Genomic DNA, 24,189 nt, shown 5'->3' on the forward strand with positions numbered 1-24,189 from the left:
AGAAATTATATGGACAGCTAAAAATATATATAGAAAAAATTAGCCGGGCATGGTGGTGCATGCCTGTAGTCCCAGCTACTCGGGAGGCTGAGACAGGAGGATCCCTTGAGCTCAGGAGTTTGAGGTTGCTGTGAGCTAGGCTGACGCCACGGCACTCACTCTAGCCTGGGCAACAAAGTGAGACTCTGTCTCAAAAAAAAAAAAAAAAAAAATTTCGAGGGCGGGCATGGTGGCTCACGCCTGTAATCCTAGCACTCTGGGAGGCCGAGGCGGGAGGATCGCTCAAGGTCAGGAGTTTGAGACCAGCCTGAGCAAGAGCGAGACCCCATCTCTACTAAAAAAATAGAAAGAAATTATCTGGACAACTAAAATATATAGAAAAAAATTAGCCAGGCATGGTGACGCATGCCTGTAGTCCCAGCTACTGGGGAGGCTGAGGCAGGAGGATTGCTTAAGCCCAGGAGTTTGAGGTTGCTGTGAGCTAGGCTGACGCCACGTCACTCTAGCCAAGGCAAAAGAGCAAGACTCTGTCTCCAAAAAAAAAAAAATTTTTTTTTTTGAAATGATGGCCTTCCTGGCAGGGTGCTTTTCCATTTTCTACACTACAAGCTTCCCTTAGAAGAAGGTATAGTCTCTCCATACATGGTTTAGGTCAGCAGTTGGCAAACTTTTTCTGTAAAGGGATAGATAGTAAATATTTAAGGCTTTGTGGCCATACGGTCTCTGTTGCTACTACTTAACTCTGCCATTGGCGCAAAAGCAGCCATGGACAATATGAAAATGAATGAGCATGGCTGAGTTCCAGTAAACCTTCTGTACAAAAATAGATGGCAGGCTGCTTTGGCCCATGAAGTGTAGTTTGCCAAACCCTGACTTAGATTTCCCCGCCAGGCTCCTAGGATTACTCTACTGCTCATTGGTTTCCTAAGGATCTAGGGATAGGCTCAGGGTTTATGGGGATCCTACTTTATATATTGAACCCCATAGAATGTCCTTGACATCCACCAAAAGTGTTTGAAAATTTTGTGTACTAGTGCACTACTTTGAAAGTTTGTGCTTTCATTAGATTCTCATAGGTAGAAAGTCTGTGGTTTCATTAGATTCTCAAAGTGATGAACACATGAGTTGGAGAGAGAGAGCAGCACCTAACAGCTCTCATTACTGGTCTGTAGAAATAGAAGAATGGTGTAAAAATGTTGGACAGACGTGGATTCTAATGCCAGCTACTCTACTTTCAGCTCACTTTGGATACCCTGTAAAATGTGGAGAGGTAGAGTAATAGCTATGTCACAGGGTATAGTGAAAATTACATGATTTGGTATATATGAAAAGCGTCACCAAAAAAAAGAGGCACAGACAGTGTGATTTCCTCTGCTTGTCATCTACAAATAGCTTCGTGTAACTGGGGAGGCTCCTCCTTCCAGTTTTTGCAGGGATGGTGTTTCAAGGTCATTAGCCCTCAGTGACCAGAACCTGATATCTCTGACTGCTGATGGTTTACCGTCGTCTGCTCAACAGGGCTGAGTTTTCTCCCTTTGGTGCAGATTGCCCGCATACTCTCTGTGCCTCTTTGTGGAAACACTATTCGGGTCCTTCCCTCACTGTTGAAGCATCTGGGCCTAGTGAGGGGTGAGCGGGGACTACTGAAGCAGGGCCAGAGGTGTACACCTGACATGGCCCTTGGAGCAGCTGTGGGTCATGTGGAAAGGAGGTACAAAAGGAAAGGAAAAGAAAATGGGCTCTGAACAGGAGCCATTGTGTTCTATAATGAAATTATATTAAGAGGCAGCTTAGGCTAAAATTCCAGGTGGATTTTTTAGTTTGAGCTGTTGTATTTTCCCGTCACACGGGCCCAGTAATAATGTCAACATTCCACTAGTTTGAAGCGGATCATAGACTACCTGTGTTCTTGAAACTTGCCCCTAACTGTGTAAACCTTTTTTCAAGTTGCCTTATCCTGATACAGTAGTCAAAGAATTAGGTTACATTCCTGATACTAGGAGTGAGAAATGATAAAAATAATAATATGAGCTTCCATTTACTGATGATCTGTGGTGCCAGCACTATTATAACACTCTACTAAACTCTCATATCTCTTATCCTTACCTCAACCTTGTGAGGACAGTAACATGAGCCCCATTTACGGATCAGGATTTTTTTTTTTTTTTTTTTTAACAATCATAAAACTTGACTCAGAGAGGTGAAGGCACCCAGGAAGAAGCAGAGCCAGAAATCTAACCCAGGCCCATCTAACAGGAATGCTCAGGCTTTTTTCTTTTTTTTTATATATATATGTAATGCCACACTGTCTCTACAATAAATGTGGGACAAGAAGCTGCGATTCTGACACGTAACAGCTAACATTTCTTGACCACTTACTAAGCGCTAGACACTGTTCTAAGTGCTTTGTATATATTATCTTTTCAAATCCTCAAAATAGCCCGTGTTGTAGAAGGGCTGTGTGATTCGCATTTTACTGATGAGGAAACTGAGGCAAAAAGAGGTTAAATATCTTCCACAGATCACCTAGCCTAGTCAGTAGCAGAGCCCTCTGACCCCAGAGCTCACACTCCTAACCAGGCTGAGGAGCAGGGCCCTGCTGACTTTAGGGTTCAGGAGCATCCAAGTTGGGTCCTGTCTTCCAGCCATCTAACATGCCAAGGAGACAAGCCTTTACCATAGAGGACTTTCCCTTTCCAACTTAACTTCTCTCGTTTCTTTTGAATCATCACGGAAAATCAGGTAGGTTCTTCCTCTCAGTGAAGGGAGAAATGTAGGGTCTTCTCACCTCTTTTTTTTTTTTGACATTAGGGATTCAGTCGGATTTTTCAAATTTTTTTATTTTTTTCTCACTCTGTTGCCCAGGCTGGTCCCAAACCCTTGGCCTCAAGCAATCCTCCAGCCTTAGCCTCCCAAAGTGCTGGTATTACAGGCGTGAGCCACTGTGTTCAGCCATGTTAGGTTTTTGAAAGAACTTCATTCCTTTCAGTTCTTTGCTTCCTGCATCCCAGAGAAAAGCTCTGGTGTGAGGCTTACACAATTTCCAGAGCCCTCTTTGTATTTCCAATTGATTTTACATCACTTTTGTTGTTCATCGCCTGTCACTTTTGCTATTCTTCACACGGCAGCTGTGGAGAAATTCCAAGTCAGCCACTTAATCCCTGGGTGACCCCAATCAAGTTTTCTCCTGTATGAAATGGGAGTAATGACTAGACCTGACATTGGTGCTGAAAGAATGAGAGGGAACCTTTGGAAGGTTCTTTGGAAGGGCTGACAGGACTGCGTCAGATCCCCCTGTGTCATGGTCACTCCTCTACAGTGAGATAGACATAAGAGTGAAGGAAACTGACTTGGGAGTCCACGTGCTGGGAGGTGACCTTTGGCTCCACCAGGTACTAGTTCTGTGGCCTTGAGCAGGTTGCTAAACTTTCCCCATTGAATTACCTTGACCCTTTTATTAAAAATCAATTGACCCTATATGTGTGTGTCTACTTTTTGATTCTTTATCTGCTCTATCGATCTGTATTTCTATCCTTATGCCAATACCACACTGTCTTGATTATTGTAGCTTTATAATCTTAAAATCAGGTCAAGTGAGTCCTCCAACTTTGTTCTTTTAGAAAATTATTTGGCTACTATAAATCCCTTGCATTTCTATATAAATATTAGAATCACCCTGTCAATTTCTAGAAATAAAAGCCTCCTGGGATTTTGAGTGGAGTTTCATTGAATCTGTAAATCAGCTTGGAGAGAATTGATATCTGAACAATAATTGAGCCTTCCAATACATGAACATGTTACAATTTTCATTTATTAAGGTCTTTCTTAATTTCTCTCAGCAATGTTTAGTTTTCAGTTTGTAAGACTTTTGCATGTTTTAATCTATTACAAAATGGTATTTTTTAATTACATTTTTCAATTTTTTTTTTTTTTTTGGCTCAAACAACAGAAATTTATTTTCTCACAGTTCTGGACGTTAAAAGTCTGAAATCAAGGTGTCAGCAGGGCTCGTTTCTTCTGAGGTCTCTCTCCTTGGCTTGCAGAGGGGCCACCTTCTTGCTGTGTCTTCGCATGGTCTTCCTGCCTCCGGTTTTTATTGCTAGTCTCTACAAATACAGTAGATTTCTGTGTTGCAACCTTGTATCCTGTGATCTTGCATCGAGTAGCTTTTTCATATTTTTTTTTTAGGGTTTTCTGCATATGTAATCATCATCTCTGAATATAGGCAATTTTACTTCAAGTTTTTCTGCCCTTTTTTCCCTTTGCTTCACTGCACTGACCAGGATCTCCAGAACCATGCTGAATGGTGAGAGTGGACGTCATTGCCTTGTCCCAGACGTTAGCTATAGGTTTCTCATAGAGCGGGCTGAGGAGGTTCTCCTCTGTTTCTATTTGCTGAGAGTTTTTGTCATGAACAGGTGCTGAGTTTTTAACTGATTTTTCAATGTAAACCAACCTTACATTGCTAGGATAAACTTCATTTGGGGTTTCTATTTTTTTTTAAGATTTTAACTTTTATTAAATATTTTTATGTTCATAAGAAATATTTGTCTGGTGTTTTCTTTAATGTTTTTGTCTGTTTTTGCTGTCAGGGTGATTCTGGCCTCATAAAATGAACTGGGAAGTATTCTCCTATTTTCTTAAGGACTTTGTGTAATGTTGTTCTTTGATTAAATCCTTAGTTGCCCAGTGAAGTCATGCTGGCCTGGAGTTTCCTTTTACAGGAAATTATTTAATTGTGAATTCAATTTCTTTCTAGTAGAACTATACAAATTTTCTAATTCTTCATGTGTCTATTTTTATAATTTGTGTCTTTCATGTAATGTATCCATTTCATCTTGTCAAATGTACTGACATAAGGTTGTTATTTCCTTATTCTTTTAATGTTTATAGCATCTATAGAGATGTCCCCTCATTTATTCCTGATACATTTGTGTTTTTTCCCTTTTTTTCTTTAATGAATCTAGCTAGAAGTTTAACAGTTGTGTTGATCTTTTCAGAAGCCAACTTTTGGTTTCACTGATTTTTCTCTGTTTTGTTTTATTGATTTCTGCTTTTTATTATATACTTCTACTTTCTTTGGGTTTAATTTGCTCTTTTTCTGACTTCTCAGGAAGCTTGAATAATTGATTTTGGACCTTTTCTAAAATATGCATTTAAAGTTATAAATCTCCATGTAAGCACTGTTTTCAGCTGCATCCATTCTGATATGTTGTTTGGGTTTTTATTTTTTTTGCCATTGAATTGCACACTATTATCTTTTTTTATTTCAGAATATTACAGGGGGTACAAATGTTTTAATTACATGGATTGTTTTTGTACACTGCTTGAATCAAAGTTATAAGTGTGCCCATCACCCAGATAATGTACATTGTACCCATTATATATGATTTTCATTCAGTTCTTGTTATTTCTTCTTTGACCTATACGAGTTAATTAGTAGTATATATTTTAATTTCCAAATATTAGAAATTTTTCATTGTTTATTTCTAATTTAATTCTGTTGTGATCTGAGATTATATTCTGTCTGATTTTAATCCTTTTAAAATATATTGATGCTTATTTTATAGTTTACCATATAGCCCATGTCCCACATGCACTTAGAAAATATGTGTGTTCTGCTGTGGGCGGAGTGTTCCATGCCAGTTAGGTCAGATTGGCTGACAGTGTTCAAGTCTTCTGCAGACGTTATGCTGTTCTCTCTGCTTGTTCTGTCACTTACTGAGAGCAGTGTGGAAGTCTCTGACTATAATTGTGCATTTTTTTCTCTTTCTCTTTTCAGTTTACATAGGCTTTTGTTACACATAATTCCAATTTCTGCATATATTTCAGATTGTTTCACCTTCTTAATGGAGTGACTCCTTTATCATTATGAAATGTCACTCTTTGTCCTTGGTAATCCTTATTTGTTCCATAATTTTTTTTTTTTTTTTTTTTTGAGACAGAGTCTCACTCTGTTGCCCAGGCTAGAGTGAGTGCCGTGGCGTCAGCCTAGCTCACAGCAACCTCAAACTCCTGGGCTCAAGCGATCCTCTTGCCTCAGCCTCCCGAGCAGCTGGGACTACAGGCATGCGCCACCATGCCCGGCTAATTTTTTCTATATATATTTTTAGCTGTCCATATAATTTCTTTCTATTTTTAGTAGAGATGGGATCTTGCTCTTGCTCAGGCTGGTCTCGAACTCCTGAGCTCAAACGATCCGCCCACCTCGGCCTCCCAGAGTGCTAGGATTACAGGCGTGAGCCACCGCGCCCGGCCTGTTCCATAATTTATCTGATAGTTATATAGCCACTCCAGCTTTCATGTTATTATATGGCATGTGCATCTTTTTCCATCCTTTTACTTTTAACATATCTGTGTCTTTATATTTAAAACAGGGTTCTGTTTTGTCCAAATGGGAATTAGCTTTCTATTGGTCCCAAATTTTGGGTTTTTTTTTTTCTTTTTCTGCATTCTTTGATTTAACTGGGTATTTTCATAGTTTCATTTTTCTCTCCTCTTCTGCCTTGTAAGCTAATCTAAAGCCCTCTCCTCCCCGGAGCTCTGCTTGTAGTTTTCAGCTGCCTCAGCTGCCCTGACCTTCCAACTGCCTCCTTGAGCCTTTGACATCTTCATGCTGTGCTCAGAACCTGGGCAGAAAGCCAGGCTGAAAGTAGGACTCACCTTGTTTTCTTTCCCCCGGAAACCATAGTTCTGCATTTATTGTTTTCAGTGTCTGAAAACAGTTTTATATATTTTCTCCAGTTTTCTGTTTATAGTGGGAGGATAAATCTGGTCCCTGTTAATCCTTCATGAGTGGAAGTCTGGATTTATGTCTGTTATCACCACATATTCTCTCATGCATATATAAACACAGTGGCTGTGCAGTGAGTGGAATGCCATTAGACGACCCTGGCTGGGTCAGTCCAGTAGCCTCTGTGTACCTTCCCATTGATGCAGTGTGGAGAATCAGCTCTAGGAGTGGTGGTACAAGTGCTGGGCTCAATGTCAGATGACCTGGTTTCAGATTCCACTCTGCTACATACATGGTGACTGCTTGGGGAAATTATTCCCTACTGACCTTCTATAAAGAAGGGGGGTCAGCATGGGCAGGGAAGACGCCTGAGGTAAAAGAGCCGGTTATCAGCTGGCTCTTCTGTACTTCTTAGAGTCAGACTTAGTATTAATCATCATGTACCATGGTAATGATGATGAATAAAGGAGAGAACGTAAGTGTGTGACACAATGCTCCAAAATAACACTCAAGATGTCGTCCAAGGGAATGAGAATAGGTTGTTCCATCGGTTAAAGTAAAACAGAATCTTTAACCGGTCTTCGTTCTCCTTACTGATTATTTTCCCTGTTGTTTGATTCTCTTTATTCCCCCTTTGATTGCTTCTTGGGTTTGAGCTAGAAAAGGAGATGATAAACTACTCCCATGAAGGACAGGTCTTAACTGTAGGACTCCACTTAATCGTATGCATGTGCAGTTTGCCAGTAATTAATGGCCTTTTGAATTTTCATATCATGCCATTCTCGGGTCACCTTTTAAGGATCCATGCCTCTGGAACCTCTTTTTCCCAAAGAAGATATGGAAGTGGAGGTATACGATAGTGGAAAGCTTAGGGGTCAGCTATATAACTGTAGCTAGGTAATGTCAGAAACACCTGTTTGATTTTGGGAAAACCACCGTCCACTGCCAAGGGAGGTTGTATATAAGTTGCCCAGAAAACACCCTTATGTCTACTCCTTGATTGTTCATTAATGTGGTATAGTCATTCCTCAGTTATCCTTGGAGTGACCAGTGTCAGGAACTCATGTCAGGAACAGATACATAATTTCCAGTGAGACCCACAGAACTGCCCACCAGAACTTTGCATGCTTTTGAAAAAGACTAGGTTTGGGGGGCAGCCATTAAAGATGTTAAGAAAGTGTCAGGAAAGGGGCATCCTCCTTTATACGGTAAAAAAGAGAGCAAAATGCAGGACTTATTAGCAGAAGAAATACAGTTTGGAAGAAAACTAGAGTTTATTATTACTATCAGTAATAATGACAGCTACCTTTTATTGAGTGTTTCCTATATTCAGAGGCACTACATTGAATGCTTTTCATGCCTTATCCCTCAGATGAAGAACCTGAAAGTGAGAGGTTCTCAGTCACTTGTCCACGAGGCACGTGGTCAGTGAACAGTGGGAGTTGGGCCTAGGCTGTCTGAGGCCAAAGGCTGGGCTCGTGGCCACTGCCGTACACGAGACTGCTCCAGGCACTTCTGCAGGAGTGTAGTCTCATTGTGACCTTGTGGCTATCATTTCCCCGCCCTGAATCACAGTTCCCTATCATCTTTACATGGGATTGTGCTACGTAATTTAAATCCGTTCCATTTCTTGGTTCCTGTTCCATGACAGCGTATCTCAAATGTTTCAGGCTGAGGAAAAGGCAGATGCACTGAACAAGGAGCTGCTGATGACCAAACAGAAGTTGATTGATGCAGAAGAAGAGAAAAGAAGATTAGAAGACGAATCTGCTCAGGTGAAGGGGAACTTTGCTCTTACCCCCATGTTCCTCTGTGTCCTGCAAATGTTTGAGAGTTGGGAGTTCAGCTCGTGACTTCTTGTTGGCACCGGAGAAGCTGGAGACAGCAGGCTTCAGTTTCTCTTCAAAGGCCTTTTTTTAAAACTGTGTAAAGCATAAGAGTTCTTAATAACTAAAGCCTAGGAAGAGACAGTGGGTCGAAGCCCACCCTTCATTGGGGTAGGACAATTTCCTGTGTCAGTGTCTGAGCGTAACAAAGAAGAGGGGGTAGTATTTCTGCAGAAGGAAAGCACACACGGTATGTCTGGCTCTTTTCCGACCTGTCCTCTGATGTCTCCCTCATAGAGCAAACTCTGGAAGCCTTGTTCTGAGCTAGCTCTGCAGTCACTGGGGGCACAGACCTGAAGTCAATAGGACGAGCTCTGGGTGCTGTGTGTACTGGAGCAACGCCCCCTCCTCTCCCCCCGTGGTCCTCCAGGAGGCAGGACTGGCTGGAGAGAGAGATGACAAAGCACTTTCTGCATTAAAAATAAGGTGCTGAAAAAACTGTAGCCTCGCTCTGGCTTGTTGGTCTGTGTTTGGTTTGTGCTGCCTGCTCAGCACAGGTTCGCAGGTTGGGTTGCACTTGCAGGGAAGAACTTCACCAAAAGCCCCAACCTCGAATGGTGTCTGACATTTTCAGAAGCTTTGACTGTTCTTTCCCTCTCCTGGCATCAAGAACAGGGGGTTAATGCTGCCTCATGAAGGAAGAAGGTAGATGAATTAGAGCCCTTCTAGAGTTAGTTAGGTCAGGCACCTTCTGGAAAGCCTCACACTAAACAGTGATAGAGCTTCCTTTGTTTTTCTGTTAAAACATTCACTTTTGCTTCTTATGTGTGCAGTTAAAAGAAATGTGCCGCCGGGAACTCGACAAGGCAGAATCTGAGATTAAAAAAAATAGTTCCATCATCGGTGACTACAAGCAGGTGGGTTCGCATACCCTGGCATTGTGTTGTGTATTCTGAAGTCCTGCTTCCCTGGATGAAACTATACTCTCCAAACCCAAATGCTTAAGCACTCTGGTTTCAAATCCTGGCTCTGCTCCTTGCGTTGACAAGTAACTTCACTTATTCTCAATAGTATAATAAGGAAAATAAACCCTGTCTGGGAGGACCATTGTGAGGATTCAAAAAGACCATGTTTGTACAGTGCCTGACATAGTACCCAGCACACGGTAGGTACTTAATAAATGAAACCCATAATATGTTTTGGGGAGCGTTTAGATTCAGAATTATGGACGTATGTTTACATATGGTGGTCAACCAGCTTTCTCCCTGGCTGGTTAAGTTTTAAGAACATAACTTAATTGTTCCTTCCTATGCCAGGATCGTAAGCTGGCTCCTGAATCTGGCAAGTGTTCAGAAACCATCAGGCATTGAGTGTGGTGCCGATGGTTCTTGCCAGCCCAGGTCGATGGATGCACAGGTGGCACAGCTGGATGAACCTTTGCTCACCCATCAGCTTCACCCCCACCCCCACCCCCGCCCCCACGCAGCAGCAGCCTGTTTGGTACTGTGTTAATTCCATTTAGTGTATTCCAGCTCACACTATAGAATTTATCCTGGGCCCAAATTATGCAGGTGGATTACGTTGCTCAAGAGATTTTCATTTTATATTTGTTTCTTCAGATTTGTTCTCAGTTGAGTGAAAGATTGGAGAAGCAGCAGACAGCTAATAAAGTGGAAATTGAGAAAATTCGGGTAAGGCTTCCTTTGTCAAAGAGATTTGATACCACTTAGTTCATTTTATGGCTGTATTCCCAGCATAATGGATCTTGGGAGGGGCAGTTGATTTCAAAAGTGAGAGAAGCTGAGGAGTACCTGGTAAGGCACATGTCACAAGGCCTCGCTCCATAACTGACAGCTAATATGCCTGTTTGCTCTGGAAAGGGAGTACAGATGAAGCCAAAAGAACTCTGGCTTTAGATCTCAAAGTACAAGTGCCCGAGACTTCTGAATGCTTGTTGGTAAGGCAGTAGTCGCTGCAGTGTAACCCTGAGGTAAAGGAGTCCTGCAAGTATTGGGTTTTGCTAGAGGTGGGGATGCAGAGGTCAGGACCATATGCTGTGGCTTATGGAGACACCCTCCCCGAGCTCATTCCTTTTGCTATAACAGATTCAAGTACAGTGACTTTATTTTTTTATTTTTTATTTATTTTTGTTTAGAGACAGGGTCTGGCTCTGTTGCTCAGGCTGGCATTGAATTCCTGGGCTCAAATGATCCCTGCCTCAGCCTCTCAAGTAGCTGGGACTATGAGTGCATGCCACCATTTCCGCCTTAGGACTTTAATTTTTTAATGTTTTATTGCCAGTTTAGAGGCTTTTCTTAACTTAGTGCTTGCTTTCTTTATGCTATACTTAGAGTGCTTGTCACATTTTACTAAAATGAGTAATTTACTGAAAGATGCTTTACTAAAATATTTACAACTCAGTGGAGAGGAAGTTGGGAAAGTTCTGTGCTCATGGCTGTGTTGGCACAGAGCAGTGATATGCCTGGAGCAAGTGACATTGGCCTCCGTAATAATTAGTGTTTCACAGGATGTACCTTCTTTAAAAATTTGTTTTCTGATTTACAAGCTGTAATTAATGCTCTTGCAAAAAATTTGGAAAATAAGAGTAAATAAGGGGGAAAAACTTTGTAATCCACAGATAACATCATTAACACTTTTTTTTTTTTTTATTTTTTTTTTTTTTGTTGAGACAGAGTCTCACTTTGTTGCCCAGGCTAGAGTGAGTGCCGTGGCGTCAGCTTTAGCTCACAGCAACCTCAGACTCCTGGGCTTAAGCGATCCTACTGCCTCAGCCTCCCGAGTAGCTGGGACTACAGGCATGCGCCACTATGCCCGGCTAATTTTTTCTATATAGATTTTTAGTTGTCCATATAATTTCTTTCTATTTTTAGTAGAGACGGGGTCTCGCTCTTGCTCAGGCTGGTCTCGAACTCCTGACCTCGAGCGATCCACCTGCCTCGGCCTCCCAGAGTGCTAGGATTACAGGCGTGAGCCACCGCGCCCGGCCTCATTAACACTTTAGTGTATATTCTTTCAGTCTTTGTGTTTAGCATATAAAATTTCATTCATTCTAAGCTAAGCATTTTTTTTTCCACATTTCTGTCTCAAAAGTAGGCCTTTTATAATTGGCTTTTTGTGGTTTAATTGGCAGAATATTTTCTTAGAGTAACAAAACAATGTTTCAATGGTGGCATCTTATTTTGATGAAATATGGTATATATTTTATTTGTGACCATATTTTATATACATTTTATGTCCTCTTTCTTTCAGCCAACATTTATCCATTTTCCCACGTTATGAAAAATTCCTTGAAAACCTTTTAGAAGCTGTGTACTTACATGTATGCACATTCATTTAATTGCGCTCAGTTGTTGGATAGTTATTCCTCTCCCCCACCCCCTTTCTTCCTATCTCCAGTTCTGCAGTGAAAATTCTTGTACATAAATCTTTATCTGGTCATGGCTTCATTTTTTTTAGCCTGGGTTCCTAGAAGTGAGATTATTGGATTAAGAATATTTTCATTGCTTTTGGTATATAATACCAGGTGACTTTTCCATTAGGTTATCTGCCAGTTTACAAAGAAAGCACAGGTTTTCAGAATCTGTAGTGCTCAACGGAGAAGCCATCTCTTGGATCTCTTGGCCCCCGCAAAGAAGATGTTTACACCAGTCTAAAAGACCACTTTATCCTCTTAGCCTCTTCACATCTCACATTCAATTTCAGCAAAAAGTGGATGACTGTGAGCGCTGCCGGGAATTTTTCAACAAAGAAGGGCGTGTAAAGGGCATCAGCTCAACCAAGGAGGTTTTAGATGAGGACACAGACGAAGAGAAGGAGACACTCAAGAACCAGCTGAGGGAGATGGAACTAGAACTGGCACAAACCAAGCTCCAGTTGGTGGAAGCCGAGTGTAAGATACAGGTAACAGCAATAGAACTCGGACACTAGCTTGTGGGCTGGATTTCCTGTTGTGGATTAACAACCCCAGAAATGATCTTTATAGTTTGGGGTTTTTTTCCCCACTTTTAAACTTTGACCATAATTCTCATGGGAAGAAGCCTAGTACTTGTTATTTGCCAGTGGATATTTAATCGGTATTTGGCCTGGCCTAAGGGTTTGGACTTTTGTCATTTTGAGAATTACTTACAAAGCTCGGAATCTTTTTGGTGGGACAGAGAACACGTGCTTTAAAATCACAGCTCTCCCACTGAACTCTGACCTTGGGTTAGTAACCCCTCTGTACCTCAGGTTCCTCATCTACAAATGGGAATGTTAAGCGTCATGATGATAGGTTGTTTTGAGCACTTAAATAAGATAATGCATAGAAAAGTGTCCACAGAGTGGTGGGGGCTTTATAAATGTAGGCTTTCATTGTTCCAGCTCCTATCACTTAACTAGTTGGTGACCTTGGATACATAACCTAATTTGTCTGAGCTTCCATTCCTGATGAACAAATTAGCACTTATTTTGGTCACCTTTATACTGCATTGCTAGTTCCACCAGCACCACTAAGCGATGTTTGTGGGAGGAACCAAGTTCAGGACAAAGCTTAGGGCCAGGTCTCCCTCATCAACACACATTCGTTGGCATCTGCTCTTTCCCAGGCCCTATTCTAGGTGTTGGGATTGTAAAGCTGACGTGGCAGTGTGACAGTCCAGGACACTCAGGAAAGGCATCACAGTAGCTGAGCTGTGATCAGAGAGCAAACAGGAGTTGCAGCTGCAGAAGAGAAAGAGCAGCGCATTCCAGGCGTGGGCAGTGTGCGGCGGCACAGAGGGAGGGCAGGGCCTGCCCGGCAGGGAGCCTCAGGAGTTCCTCAAGTGAGGGAAGAGTCTGTGGGCCCAGATTGTGAAGCATCTCAAATGCCATGCTAGGAAGTTTAGACGTCAAAGGTTTTTGCTGGAAATTAATGATGCGGTCAGAGCTAGAGCACTAGCTGTCTGGCTGGTGTGCACTGGGTGGGCAGGAGAGGGAGACATTAAAGTTGGTGGCTGTTTGCATAAATAGACCAGGCAAGAAACGAGGTCTTAACTAAATGCTCCCAGATCTTTAGGCATGCCAGGCCTTTTCTATGCCAGTTTGAAACGGGGGCACTTTCCCAAGGCCTCCTTAGAATAGACTGAATTCTTGTCTTGGCTCAGCTCTGGGGAGGCAGTGTCACTTGATACTGGGGCCAACATCCTCATCTGTGCGCTGTTCCTCTTGCAGGACTTGGAGCACCATTTAGGCCTTGCCCTCAGCGAGGTTCAGGCAGCGAAGAAGACATGGTTCAACCGAACGCTGAGCTCCATAAAGACAGCAACTGGGGTTCAAGGGAAAGAGACTTGCTGAAAGCCGCTGCTGCCTCCAGACACCGAACACGACACCTTTTGTTGCCTTCTTTGGCCAGATGTGTGATTCTGTGACATGTCCCAGGACCAGAATGTACCTAAGTCAGATCTGTAGACACATGTTGGTAGGTCATTGGACCAGAGCTCATGAAGCAGGCAGCCTCTGGGGTAAGACTACTGATACTAACAGGCCTGCTAGCTCAGCAGATGCTCTAGACACAATCTAGAACACTCCCTCAGTGTGACCTCCCAGGCCCCTTCCCTGTGTAGGTCAACACCCCACCCAGCCTACAGGCTGAGTTTACACGATCAGTTTGGGGATCCTTCAGTCTGTTGATTTTTTTCCCTAAACCTTTCATTTTTTTTTTTTTTAAATATACATATTATATATATATGGGGGAGGGAAGGAGGGGATCAGAAACTCAAATAATTCTTACTCTGCTTCAGTGCCAGCAGAAGGTCCCCCAGGTAGACATGGAGAAGCACTTTGTTTAAATAAATAGGAAGGTTTCATATTTGTAGTTGAAGCCACTTCATTTTGTTAAACTATATAATGCACAGGTTTTTGGTTTGGCATTATTCACGTTTCTGATCAATTCTATGCAACTCTCATGGTTCCTGTTGTTTTTAGCATTAGCTGCCAAGATGACTTCACAAGGCTGGGGTGGGTGACTTGACTGACTGTGAGACTGGATTAATCGTAACGTGGACAGATCTTATTTTGCTTAATGTGTCATGTGTGTGTGTGTATATATATAAATATCTTCCCCAGTATACCCAGTTGACAGTGTTTAAATCCCAGACTAGGACTGCTGATCTGCACAGTTTAATGATGTGGTTATTTGAGCACTTAACTTCACTCAAGGTTTGCTGGGCTCTGCTCTCCTCCCTGCCGTTACAGGAGCTGTGAAGGGCTCCCTCACTTCATGGTTCCTAGTGTTTTTGCACAACAGGTTGTCCGAGTGAGAAAGGCTGAGCTGTATGTTTGCATCCTGCATGTGCCTCGAGGTGTCCGTCCTCCTGGCCTGGTCCCTCCCAGACTGGCTGGGCCTCAGGCCCTCCCCAGAGTATGGCTGGGTGCAGACCTCACGGTTCAGATGGGCTACAAGTTCTCACTTCAAAGCTATGGAAGGGAGGTTTTAGCTCCTTTAAAAAAAGAAAAAAAACCTTTGACTTAATTTATATGGTGATATGCTGACAGGCTGACTCGCAGATGGTTTGTCTTCTCTTCGTTCAGTGTGGAGGTGGCTGGTTACAAGAGACACTGGTTTGTACATAAAGACACTTGGGTTGTTCTGTAGCTCTTTTTCTTGTTGGCTGTACTAATGCTTGCTGAGGTCATCTGTGACACAGGAGGTAAAAAGTGGCAACCCCCTCCCCCACACCATCCCCTCCGCTGCTTTCTGTGTCTTTCTTGTTCAGTTACCAAAACAGCTGTAAGCCCATCTAATGCTAGGCACGTGGACATTGTGCTAGGGTAGTTTCAGTGTGTCAACTTTATGAATTGAAATATAAACCAGTAAAATTGTATTACTATTTCTTTTGTTGGTTTTATTTTAACAGCATATTCATTAAATATTTTGGTACAAACAGCATTGCTTTGTAAAAACCAGTTTTATCATTATGTGCTTCTGTCCCCTCCTCTTCTCCCCCTCTCCCCACTGCCTTCCCACACACAGAAGCAGAGTCAGAGAAGACCACCCATTCAGGCACAGATGGAGTAGCCAAGGTGGATGCCAGGCCGTGTGGGTTGAGAAGACACAGGGGGAGCTCCTGGGGGAGACTGATGCCTCTGTTCATTTTTTTTTAAGAGATGGGGTCACTATGTTGCCCAGGCTGGACTTGAACTCCTGGTTTCAAGTGATCCTCCCACCTCAGCCTCCCAAGTAGCTGGGATTACAGGCGTGCACCACACCCAGCTCTCGTGCCTCTGTTCATTATGAGCACTGCTTCTCTCTGAAAAATAGTGCTCTGATAACAAAGGTTTTTGAGGTTGGGGGAAGCCTTACTGGAGGTAAGGGTAGTCAGGCCTGGGATGACAAAAGCTTCTCACTGGGCAGAGATGGGAGAGGGAATTCCAGCGCCAACATGTCAATATGCAGGAGAAATAGCTGAAGAGTAGAAAGGCAGGCCGAGTACTTGGGGCCCAGGCATGGTCTCCTAAAAGTGGCAACAAGGAGATACATCTTATCAAAGTCCCTTTCTTTTCATTGCTGATCCTTCCACATCCCTGCACCACCGGACGAGGCTCTCAGGCCTCTGCTGCCCTTCTTTACCACCTTGCCGCCCTTCTCTGCAGCAAGAAGAGTGAAGCTTCCCTAACCCTTGGTTCCCCTCCCAGCTTGACCTGCCCTCCAGGACTCCACCTCCACCCCAGCCTCTACACGGAAGCAGGCTGACACGCAGACCATGGCTTCATGCCTGTAAGAAGAAGGGAGGATGGTGAGTGGGCCCCTGCCGTGTCAGGTGCTCTTGCATCGTCCAGGACAATGGCTCCAGAGCACGGTTGCGATCAGGATCGTGTTGCTGCTCCCAGGCTGAAGGGTGTTGTTATTTCTAGAATCCACATGCCTGGCCAACCTGCTCTATGCTTTTCTAGTCCCGTGTTCAGGAGTGTAAGTTCTCAGCAGAAATCCTCATTCCTGCAGCCGTGTGCTGACCCAGAAAAAGGAGTCCATATACCAGTAAGCCTTGGCACACAGGCCTAGAATGACTCAGAGGAAGGACCTGTTTTGCGGGAGGCCCCCGGTTACACTGAGACTGAGAAGAGCAATTGCAGTACATATGGTAGGTACCATGTCGCTGTGGGGATCCCGTGGCAACAGGGAGTGTATGTGTAACTGCAAGGGAGACAAAGTGGTAGTGACAGCTGTTTGCACTGACAGGGGATGTGCTGGGTAGAGAAGCAAGAGGACAGTTTTCAGGTGGGAGAAACAGTTGTTAGCGTTGTATAATCTGCCTGGGGCACGGTGATGAGGGATGAAACTGGGTAATTAGGTTGGGCCCATGCCAGGGGGTTTGAGGTGATGGGGAGCCACTGGAGAGTCATAAGCCCACTTCACTTTGAGAAGTTCCCTGCCAATCCTTTAGGAAGAAACACTGCAAGAGAAATTAGGGTCTGAGCAGAGGTGATGAAGGAAAGGGAATAGGGTGAGAATGGAGGCAGTGAAACTTGGTGAGAGCAAGGACATGCCAAGAAGATAAATTTAGCTTTCAGTGTTATGTATTTGAGGTAGCCTGGGACATGCAGTTAGAAGTGTTTGGAATCTACAGTTGCTCGGAAGTGTGCATCTTGCAAGCACAGGTTTCTGAACCTCGACATTGACAGCTCGGCTGGCAGTGCTGTGCTGTGCTGTGGGGTCTGTCCTGTGCAACAGAGCTTCTCGGCAGCAGCCCTGGCCTCTGCTGGCTGGATGCCAGTGGCACACACCCCACCCCAACTGTCACAACCAAAAATGTCTCCAGGCACTGCCCATGTTCCCTGGGTGGCAAAATCACTCCTGGTTAAGAACCAGTGCTCAGACAAGCTGCAGCTAGGGGACTAGAGACTGTACAAGGAATGTTCAAGGCCTAGACAGAGGAAGCAGGAGAGAGGACCCGAGAATGGAACGTGGATGACCAGAGAAGAGAAGGAGCTATCTTTGGGTGAGGGGAGGACCAGAAAAGGCTCACCGGATTTGGCAGTTGGGAGGGTGCTGGGGCAGTGGCCCACCACGGTGGGGTGTGGGTTGGAGGGCAGGAAGCAGAGACAAACAAGTGCAGATGTTAAGAAGGCTGGCTGTGAGGGAAGTGAGCACAGAAGGCCAGTGGTTGGAGGGGACTTGCAGGAGGAGCTTTCGTGTTGAGAACCTTGGACTCTAGTTCTGACCTTGGGCACATGTCGCTGACGGAGGCTGCTCATGAGGTCCGTGAGAATATGCCACAGGCTGAGTGGACCATCTGGTGGGCCCTGCTGCAACACAAGCTGATCTCCAGGGCCTTGGTAATAATTTTCAGCAGGGAGGAGGCAGCTTAGAATGGCAAGAGGTACCAGCCCCAAAATCTCCACTCCTGTTCTGAATTCTAAGTCCTAAAGGCAGGAGGTGAGCTGTGAGCGAAGTGAAGAAAAGAGCCCAGAACACAACTCCCAGGTCTGTACTGACCTAACACCACCTGTGAAACTCGAGCTATGCAGAGGGTAACACAGTAAATGACAGTGGGCCCCTCACAGCCTGGCATTCCACTGCTCGGAGAAATGCCTGATTCTGACACTGGGATTTAAATCCTCTTCTAAGATTAATTTGGGGGTGATGAAAGAACAGGGGAGCTGGAGAAGATGGACAGGAAGACTGGAACCACCCAGAACGGCGGAGGCACTCACTCCCAGAACAACAGGCCTGAGCTCTGAGTTCCCGGCCTCCCCCGGCCTGAACACGACCATGTGGGCAGCAGGTAGGTACAAACTGTCATCGCACTTCACTGTAAGCAACACGTGGAAACTTGGGGTTCAGGCTACGATCACAGGGGCACATCACACCACCTTTCCAAGTTCTATTCCTTCTCTGTACTGTGGGTTCAATGCCTGTCTCATAGGGATCGCTGAGCTCTCCTGTGAAGCTACCTTCTCATGGGTTCTTCTCCCTCTAGTCAACTGTTGTTATTCCCAGATTTGAAAATGAAGATGAAAGGCTTGCCTGAGGCTGCACGTCTGGGAGTTCAGTCTCTCCTACCTTGTACCACTTCCACCTTCTCTTCCAGGGCCCAAGAGCAAGGAAACCAATGCTCCCTCCTTCCTCTCCCCCAGTTCCACCTCAGCAATCTGTCTCCTGTGGGCGAGCCTTGTGCCAGTTGTGGATAAGAAAGTCTGGCTACCCCTCAACCTCAGAAAGGCAAATCTGGGAACCAGGATGGAAACGGCAGAGGGCTGGCCCAGCCAGCTTTTCTTTCGCTGATTTTTAGCATGGTTGTAAATCCAGACTGATGGTAAGTGGGGAAAAGGTAGAGCCCCGAGATAAAGTGAGGCAAAAACCCCCAAGTGATGTTGTCCACACAGCTCTCCACTTACCTGGAGGTGGCCTGGCTCCCTCCCAGACCACCACCCTGGGCCGGTGACACCTTCCTTGTCCTCGTTTCTCCAGGTGGGCTCTCCAAGTTGCTCTGGCAGCTCCATCACAGAAACTTCACAGGGAGGCTGGCAGCAGGAGCATGACGAAGAGCTTCAGTTTTGGATTCCAATTGCTGCCACCATCTAGAAACTACACCCTTAATTAAGCAGGGCCCTTTGACTCAGAGCCTCAGTTTCCTGATCTGTAATGTCTGGGTATTGCCAACCCCTGGAACAGGTATGAGGATTAAGAGTGAGGTTTGTGAAAAGCACCTGGTAGATTCTGAGGTTTGAGATTGAGCACTCAATGTACATAGCTTACCCCTCTCCGTGCCAAGCCGCCAGGTTAAAGTTTCATGATGAGTAAACTTTTTGCACTATTTACAGAGAAGGACCGCAGACAGGAGCATAAATGAGGACTTGGACCCACCCCGCAAACCACTGGCCATTATCAGGAGCCATGTGGCTCCCCTTCAAGCTTCCTCGGCCCCTCAACCCTTTGTATGAAGGGAAGACCCTGTAACATGTACTGAGAGTCTTAGGTTCAAGTGCAGGCCCCCCTTTCCTGCACTTTTCATCAAAGCCAGATCCTTCACTTTAACAGAGTGGGTTCTGGACAAAACAGCCCATTACTGTTTAAGACAGAAGCATTTTTATTCATCCAAATGGGGAAAATGCAACATGTCAGGGCATTACAGACAAACTGCAGCAGCCAGACAAGAGGGTCAGTCTATGGCAGAGTCCAACATACTCGGCACGAAGAAGCCACAGTGTGGGTGCTGCCTGCAGAAGTCGGGGCAGCAGGGTCCCTTTGGATGAAGGCCAGGCATCTCTGGGCGAGGCACTGGTGACAGTCCACATATGCAGGCTGCTGCTTCAACCACGCCGAAGGTTTAAAGTTCAGAGTCCTACATGTAATCATTGCCCCACAGGGGAAGGACAATCCATGGTGGTCACGGTTTCCAGTGTTTTTTAACATAATAATACACAACAAAGTTATTGCCAAGGACTTTGCACTGCAAATTATACTATTTACACTTGTGTATTCAGAAAAACACAGTAAATAGCTACATGATAGATAGATATTTTAAATAGATTCCTAAAAACTAACTTGGCCATCACCAGACCACAGAAAGCTACGGCCAGGAGTCCACTGTCATGTACATACCGTGCAGCAGGGAAAGGTTTTCCATCCACGACTGTGCTGCTCTGCGCCTGCACCCCCAGCCCTGGGGCCCAGGAAGGGCTAAAACTGAACAGGGCCACCTTAGTCCTCAGTGTGAGTGAAGCCAGCTGTCAAACAGGACTTCAGGTCTAGACTGGCTGCATTTCCCATTTCCTTCCCAGAGGGAAGCAAGTCCCACAGGCCCTGCTCCTCCAGGAACGCTACGTAGCAGCTAGACCAGGACGCGCAGGCAGGAAGCCCATGGTCTGAGCCTCAGCCCAAGCCCCTCAGCCTCGCTGTTCCCGGAAGCGCACTTGTCCTAATCCCAGCTACCTCAGGAGACCTGTCTTCTAAAGAAGTGACAGGGCCCAACCAGCCACTTAAAGAAACCAAAGGTTCAGCACAACAGGCCAGAAAGGTGGGTCCAGGGTGAAAGGCCTGAGGTCAAAGATGCTCTGGGGAAAACAGGACGAACGCTGCTAGAGGCTAACGTCTACAGTATCTGCCTGAGGAAGCAACAGCAGCAGGGTTTCCCCCTGGCCCAGCGTTCACTTTGCCTTCCCAGCTCTGAAATGCTGGAAAGGAATGGAATGCTGGAAAGGAAGTCCAGCTGGAGGCTGGAGACGGCTCACCGGAGAGCCAGAGCCACCCGTCATTCCTGGCAGACGCAGAGTGAGTCCCGGGCGGGGGCCTTGAGGACGCCTGCGATACGGCTTCCTGGCAGAGTTTCTAAAAAGGAGCCTCCTCTCCAGGAAAGGTAGTGAATGGTGTAAGCACCTCTCACAGAGCCAGGGCAGGTCCCGTCGCTGAAAGCTGCCATATTAAGTGAGCAAAGGGAAAAGCAGCACTCAGCACCCCCGAGAAGGGGGCGCCCAGAGTAAAGGTCACCTGACTGCACAGCGCCAGTCTGAGCATGAAAGGCGATCAGTGCTCGGAGGAGGGATAGTCTAATGGGGGCACTTCTGGCCTAGTATCAGGTGACAAGTATTTCTGGAACTAGGCCTTGCCTGGCTACTTCAAAATCATACCTTAGGGGTCGGTAAGAAGATGTCTACAAAAGGAGGCTTGGCAAGTGACAAACGTTTAAAGGAAACAGGTGTCTTACCACGGACCCACCAAACCAAAATTCCAAAAGGGTAGAGAGCACAAGCTGCCCGGAGGAGGGGAAAGGGGGCTGGAAACGTAAAACAACTGTCTGAATTACAGGTGAAGGAGGAACTTCTTACAGTCTTCCTAGCTACCTAAAACTCTTACTCCTATTCTTGATTCATTTCCATGAACAATAAACAAAACGAAAACCCTGACTCCTAGGAGCCACAGAATCATTTAGGTTGGAGTCAAAAAGACTTTCTGACCCTCATCTGTTTCCCTAAGCAGAAGAACAAGTCAGATGGCAACGAGTCTGGGCCTGTGCGCAAGGCCAGTCTGTACGTGACTGCGGTGCCTGACAGACTGGCACTGTCCTGTGAGACTGGAGCCTCGGCCCAGGACTCGCTGCCAGAGGAAAGGCCACATCTGGCATCACAGCCGGGGACAGACTGCACTCTCTTTACCAAACCCAGGGCCCACTCCACTTGCCAGGCTCGAGTTTGTTACTTTCCCTTCCATAAACCCAGAAGCTCATCTAGAAAATGCAAGGAGAGCTCCTTCTCAGAGATAAGAGTTTACACACCTGTCAGAGCCTGGGTGCCACTCCAAGTCCCTGAGAGAGAGAAGACCAGGCAGCAAACCCCGGGAGGCACGTCCCTACCAGAGAGGGAGCCACGCAAGTCTGAAGAGAGCAGCCAGTGTGCCTCAAAGGGGTCTTTCCCTTCTGTAGCCCTCAGTGGGTTCTCAGAGATTACCAAACACAACTTCACCGAGAGCAAGCAGCATCCAATTCCTTAAGTTTTCAGTGGCTTCCTGCCTCCCCTGGGGCAGCACCACAGCCCACGCCACCTGGTTCAGTCCCAGAGGGCCAGAAGCGACCACAGGCCCAGTAGAAGGTTACAGCACAAACCTGCCAGCCCCATGGCACCCTTCCGGTCAGCATCATGGGGGAGCCACAGGTGGAGTTGGTGCCACCACCCAGCTCTGGGGCGCTGGGCAAGTGCCTTCCCTTCTCTGAGCTGCATGTGATCTTCACCACCCTCCAGGGCTGCGTGGGCTTCACTGAATAGCACCTGTGGAGACAGCTGTGTCAGGTCGTCTCTCTCCAGCCCTACCTGCGGCAGCACAGCAACGCCAGTCTCCTGTGCCCGTACGTCAACAGCAGCCACTCCCAACTTTGGCTCATCTTAAAGGAGCGTATCGGCCACTCACGTCCCTGGCACCTCACCGATGCTCTCTGGACGGTAGCTCCCTTCAACCTGCCTAGAAACCCATCTGAGGCCAAAGACTTTGCAGAGTAGAAAACACTACAAACATTTATGGTTTTTTTCATCACCCCAACTACTACCGAGCACTCCTTGGGGCAGGCACCATGTCTGATTCACCTTAGTCTCCCCTGCACCCAACATGCCTCAGTGGTCTCCAGGCTTCTGGAGAATGGAGACCACAAAGGAAACGAAATCTCCATAAAGCTTTCCTGCAGTGTGACTTGACTCTGATGCAAGGGGGAGCCTGTCCCCACCATTTACCCTTACACACCAGGGCCCCAAGCTAGATTTAAATTTGAGACAATGTTTCATAGCAGGAGAGAAAAAGCCTGAAGATGGAACATTTTATCATGCTCTGATCATGTCAGAAATAAAGGTTGGGCACTCACTGACCTGCTAAAGCCAGTGGTCAGAAAAACCATCCATCTCTGGGCCTCTCTGTCACACTCTAGTACCAAGAGTAACAAATTCCTTGGCTAAAGTCCAGACTAAGTAACTGAAAGGTATAATTTATAATCACACACACGATCTTCTATGACCAGAGGGACATTTCTAAAATGCATTTGTAATCACTTTACTCTCCTGAGCACAACTGTCCAATGGCTTCCCACTGCCAGAGAATAAAGCCCACACGCCTTAGCCTGGCACTTCAGGCCCTGCACAAGCTGACGCCCACACACCTGTGCAACTACACAGAAGTTCTCATTGGTCAACACCATCGCATCTATCATCTGGGCCTCCTGCTCCCTTTCCTGGAGAACCCTCCTCCTCCTCCTCCAAGAGTCTGCTCCAGAGCGGCCTCCTTCCCAGGGCTTTCCTGATTCACCCTCAGCCTTTCTCTCCTCTGAGCCCCATCACCTTGGACTTCCCCCTGACCCTGTTCTGTATTTTGCTCTTCAACCACCCGATCACCCAAAACCTAAGTTCCGCTCAGTGCTCACACAGACGAGATGCTCAGGAAGTCTCCGTGGGGATACAGATGAATTGAGGCAGCAGAAAGGAAGAAGTTTCCAGTCATGATTAAGCCAAAGGGTAAGTAATCTCTACAGTCTTAAGACAGGGATTGGCAAAATATGGCCCACTGTTTTCATAAATAAAGTTTTATCAAAACACAGCCATATAGTCTATAATCTATTTACACATTTTCTATAGTTGCTTTTGTGCTAGATGGCAGAGTTGAATAGTCCGTAAAGCCTGAAATGCTTACTGTCTGGCCATTTGCAGAAAAGGTTTGCTGACACCGGGTCTAAGGCAGTGCTCTCCATATACGTTCACATTGTACAACACACATAAAGGGGTGATAATTTGTGTGGCCTGCTGGGGTAATGAACAAGGCCACTTGTAGTTAAGAGATAGATGGCAATGGAGTTCTGGCCACCCAGAAGCTGATGGGATCAGTGTTTCCGTACACCTTTAACCCTTTTGAAGTTCTAAAATAAGGGCTCAAAACCATAAGCTGACACTTGAGCCCTAGTTCCCTATGGAGCGATAAAAAAGAAGTACAGAAACCCACCCTGACTCCTACTTGGGTCTCCCTGCCCACCTATCCATGGCAAAGCAGGGGTGGCAGAACTGAGAAAGACAAAAAATGAGGCCCAAAGCAAATCCCAAAGTAATCTCACAATTTCACATTTGTTTCCCTCAAAGAACTATGTAAAGAAAGTCTGGATCTAGCGCAGTGGCTCATGCCTATAA

The 24,189-nt window shown here is 45.6% G+C and overlaps 1 protein-coding gene across 1 annotated transcript in view; it reads left to right on the top strand.

Moving 5' to 3' along the window:
• RABGAP1 (RAB GTPase activating protein 1) overlaps positions 1 to 15,649 on the top strand; it is a 143,743-nt gene extending 128,094 nt beyond the window's left edge. Inside the window, exons 22-26 of the mRNA XM_069476753.1 lie at positions 8,404 to 8,508; positions 9,393 to 9,476; positions 10,179 to 10,250; positions 12,283 to 12,480; positions 13,768 to 15,649. Of these exons, the coding sequence (XP_069332854.1) occupies positions 8,404 to 8,508; positions 9,393 to 9,476; positions 10,179 to 10,250; positions 12,283 to 12,480; positions 13,768 to 13,890 (582 nt within the window). The 3' untranslated portion in view covers positions 13,891 to 15,649. The remainder of the gene's footprint in view (positions 1 to 8,403; positions 8,509 to 9,392; positions 9,477 to 10,178; positions 10,251 to 12,282; positions 12,481 to 13,767) is intronic.
• Positions 15,650 to 24,189: the final 8,540 nt, after the last annotated feature.

This window comes from Eulemur rufifrons, chromosome 7, assembly GCF_041146395.1.
Source record: "Eulemur rufifrons isolate Redbay chromosome 7, OSU_ERuf_1, whole genome shotgun sequence".
In the NCBI taxonomy this organism is placed as follows: domain Eukaryota; kingdom Metazoa; phylum Chordata; class Mammalia; order Primates; family Lemuridae; genus Eulemur; species Eulemur rufifrons.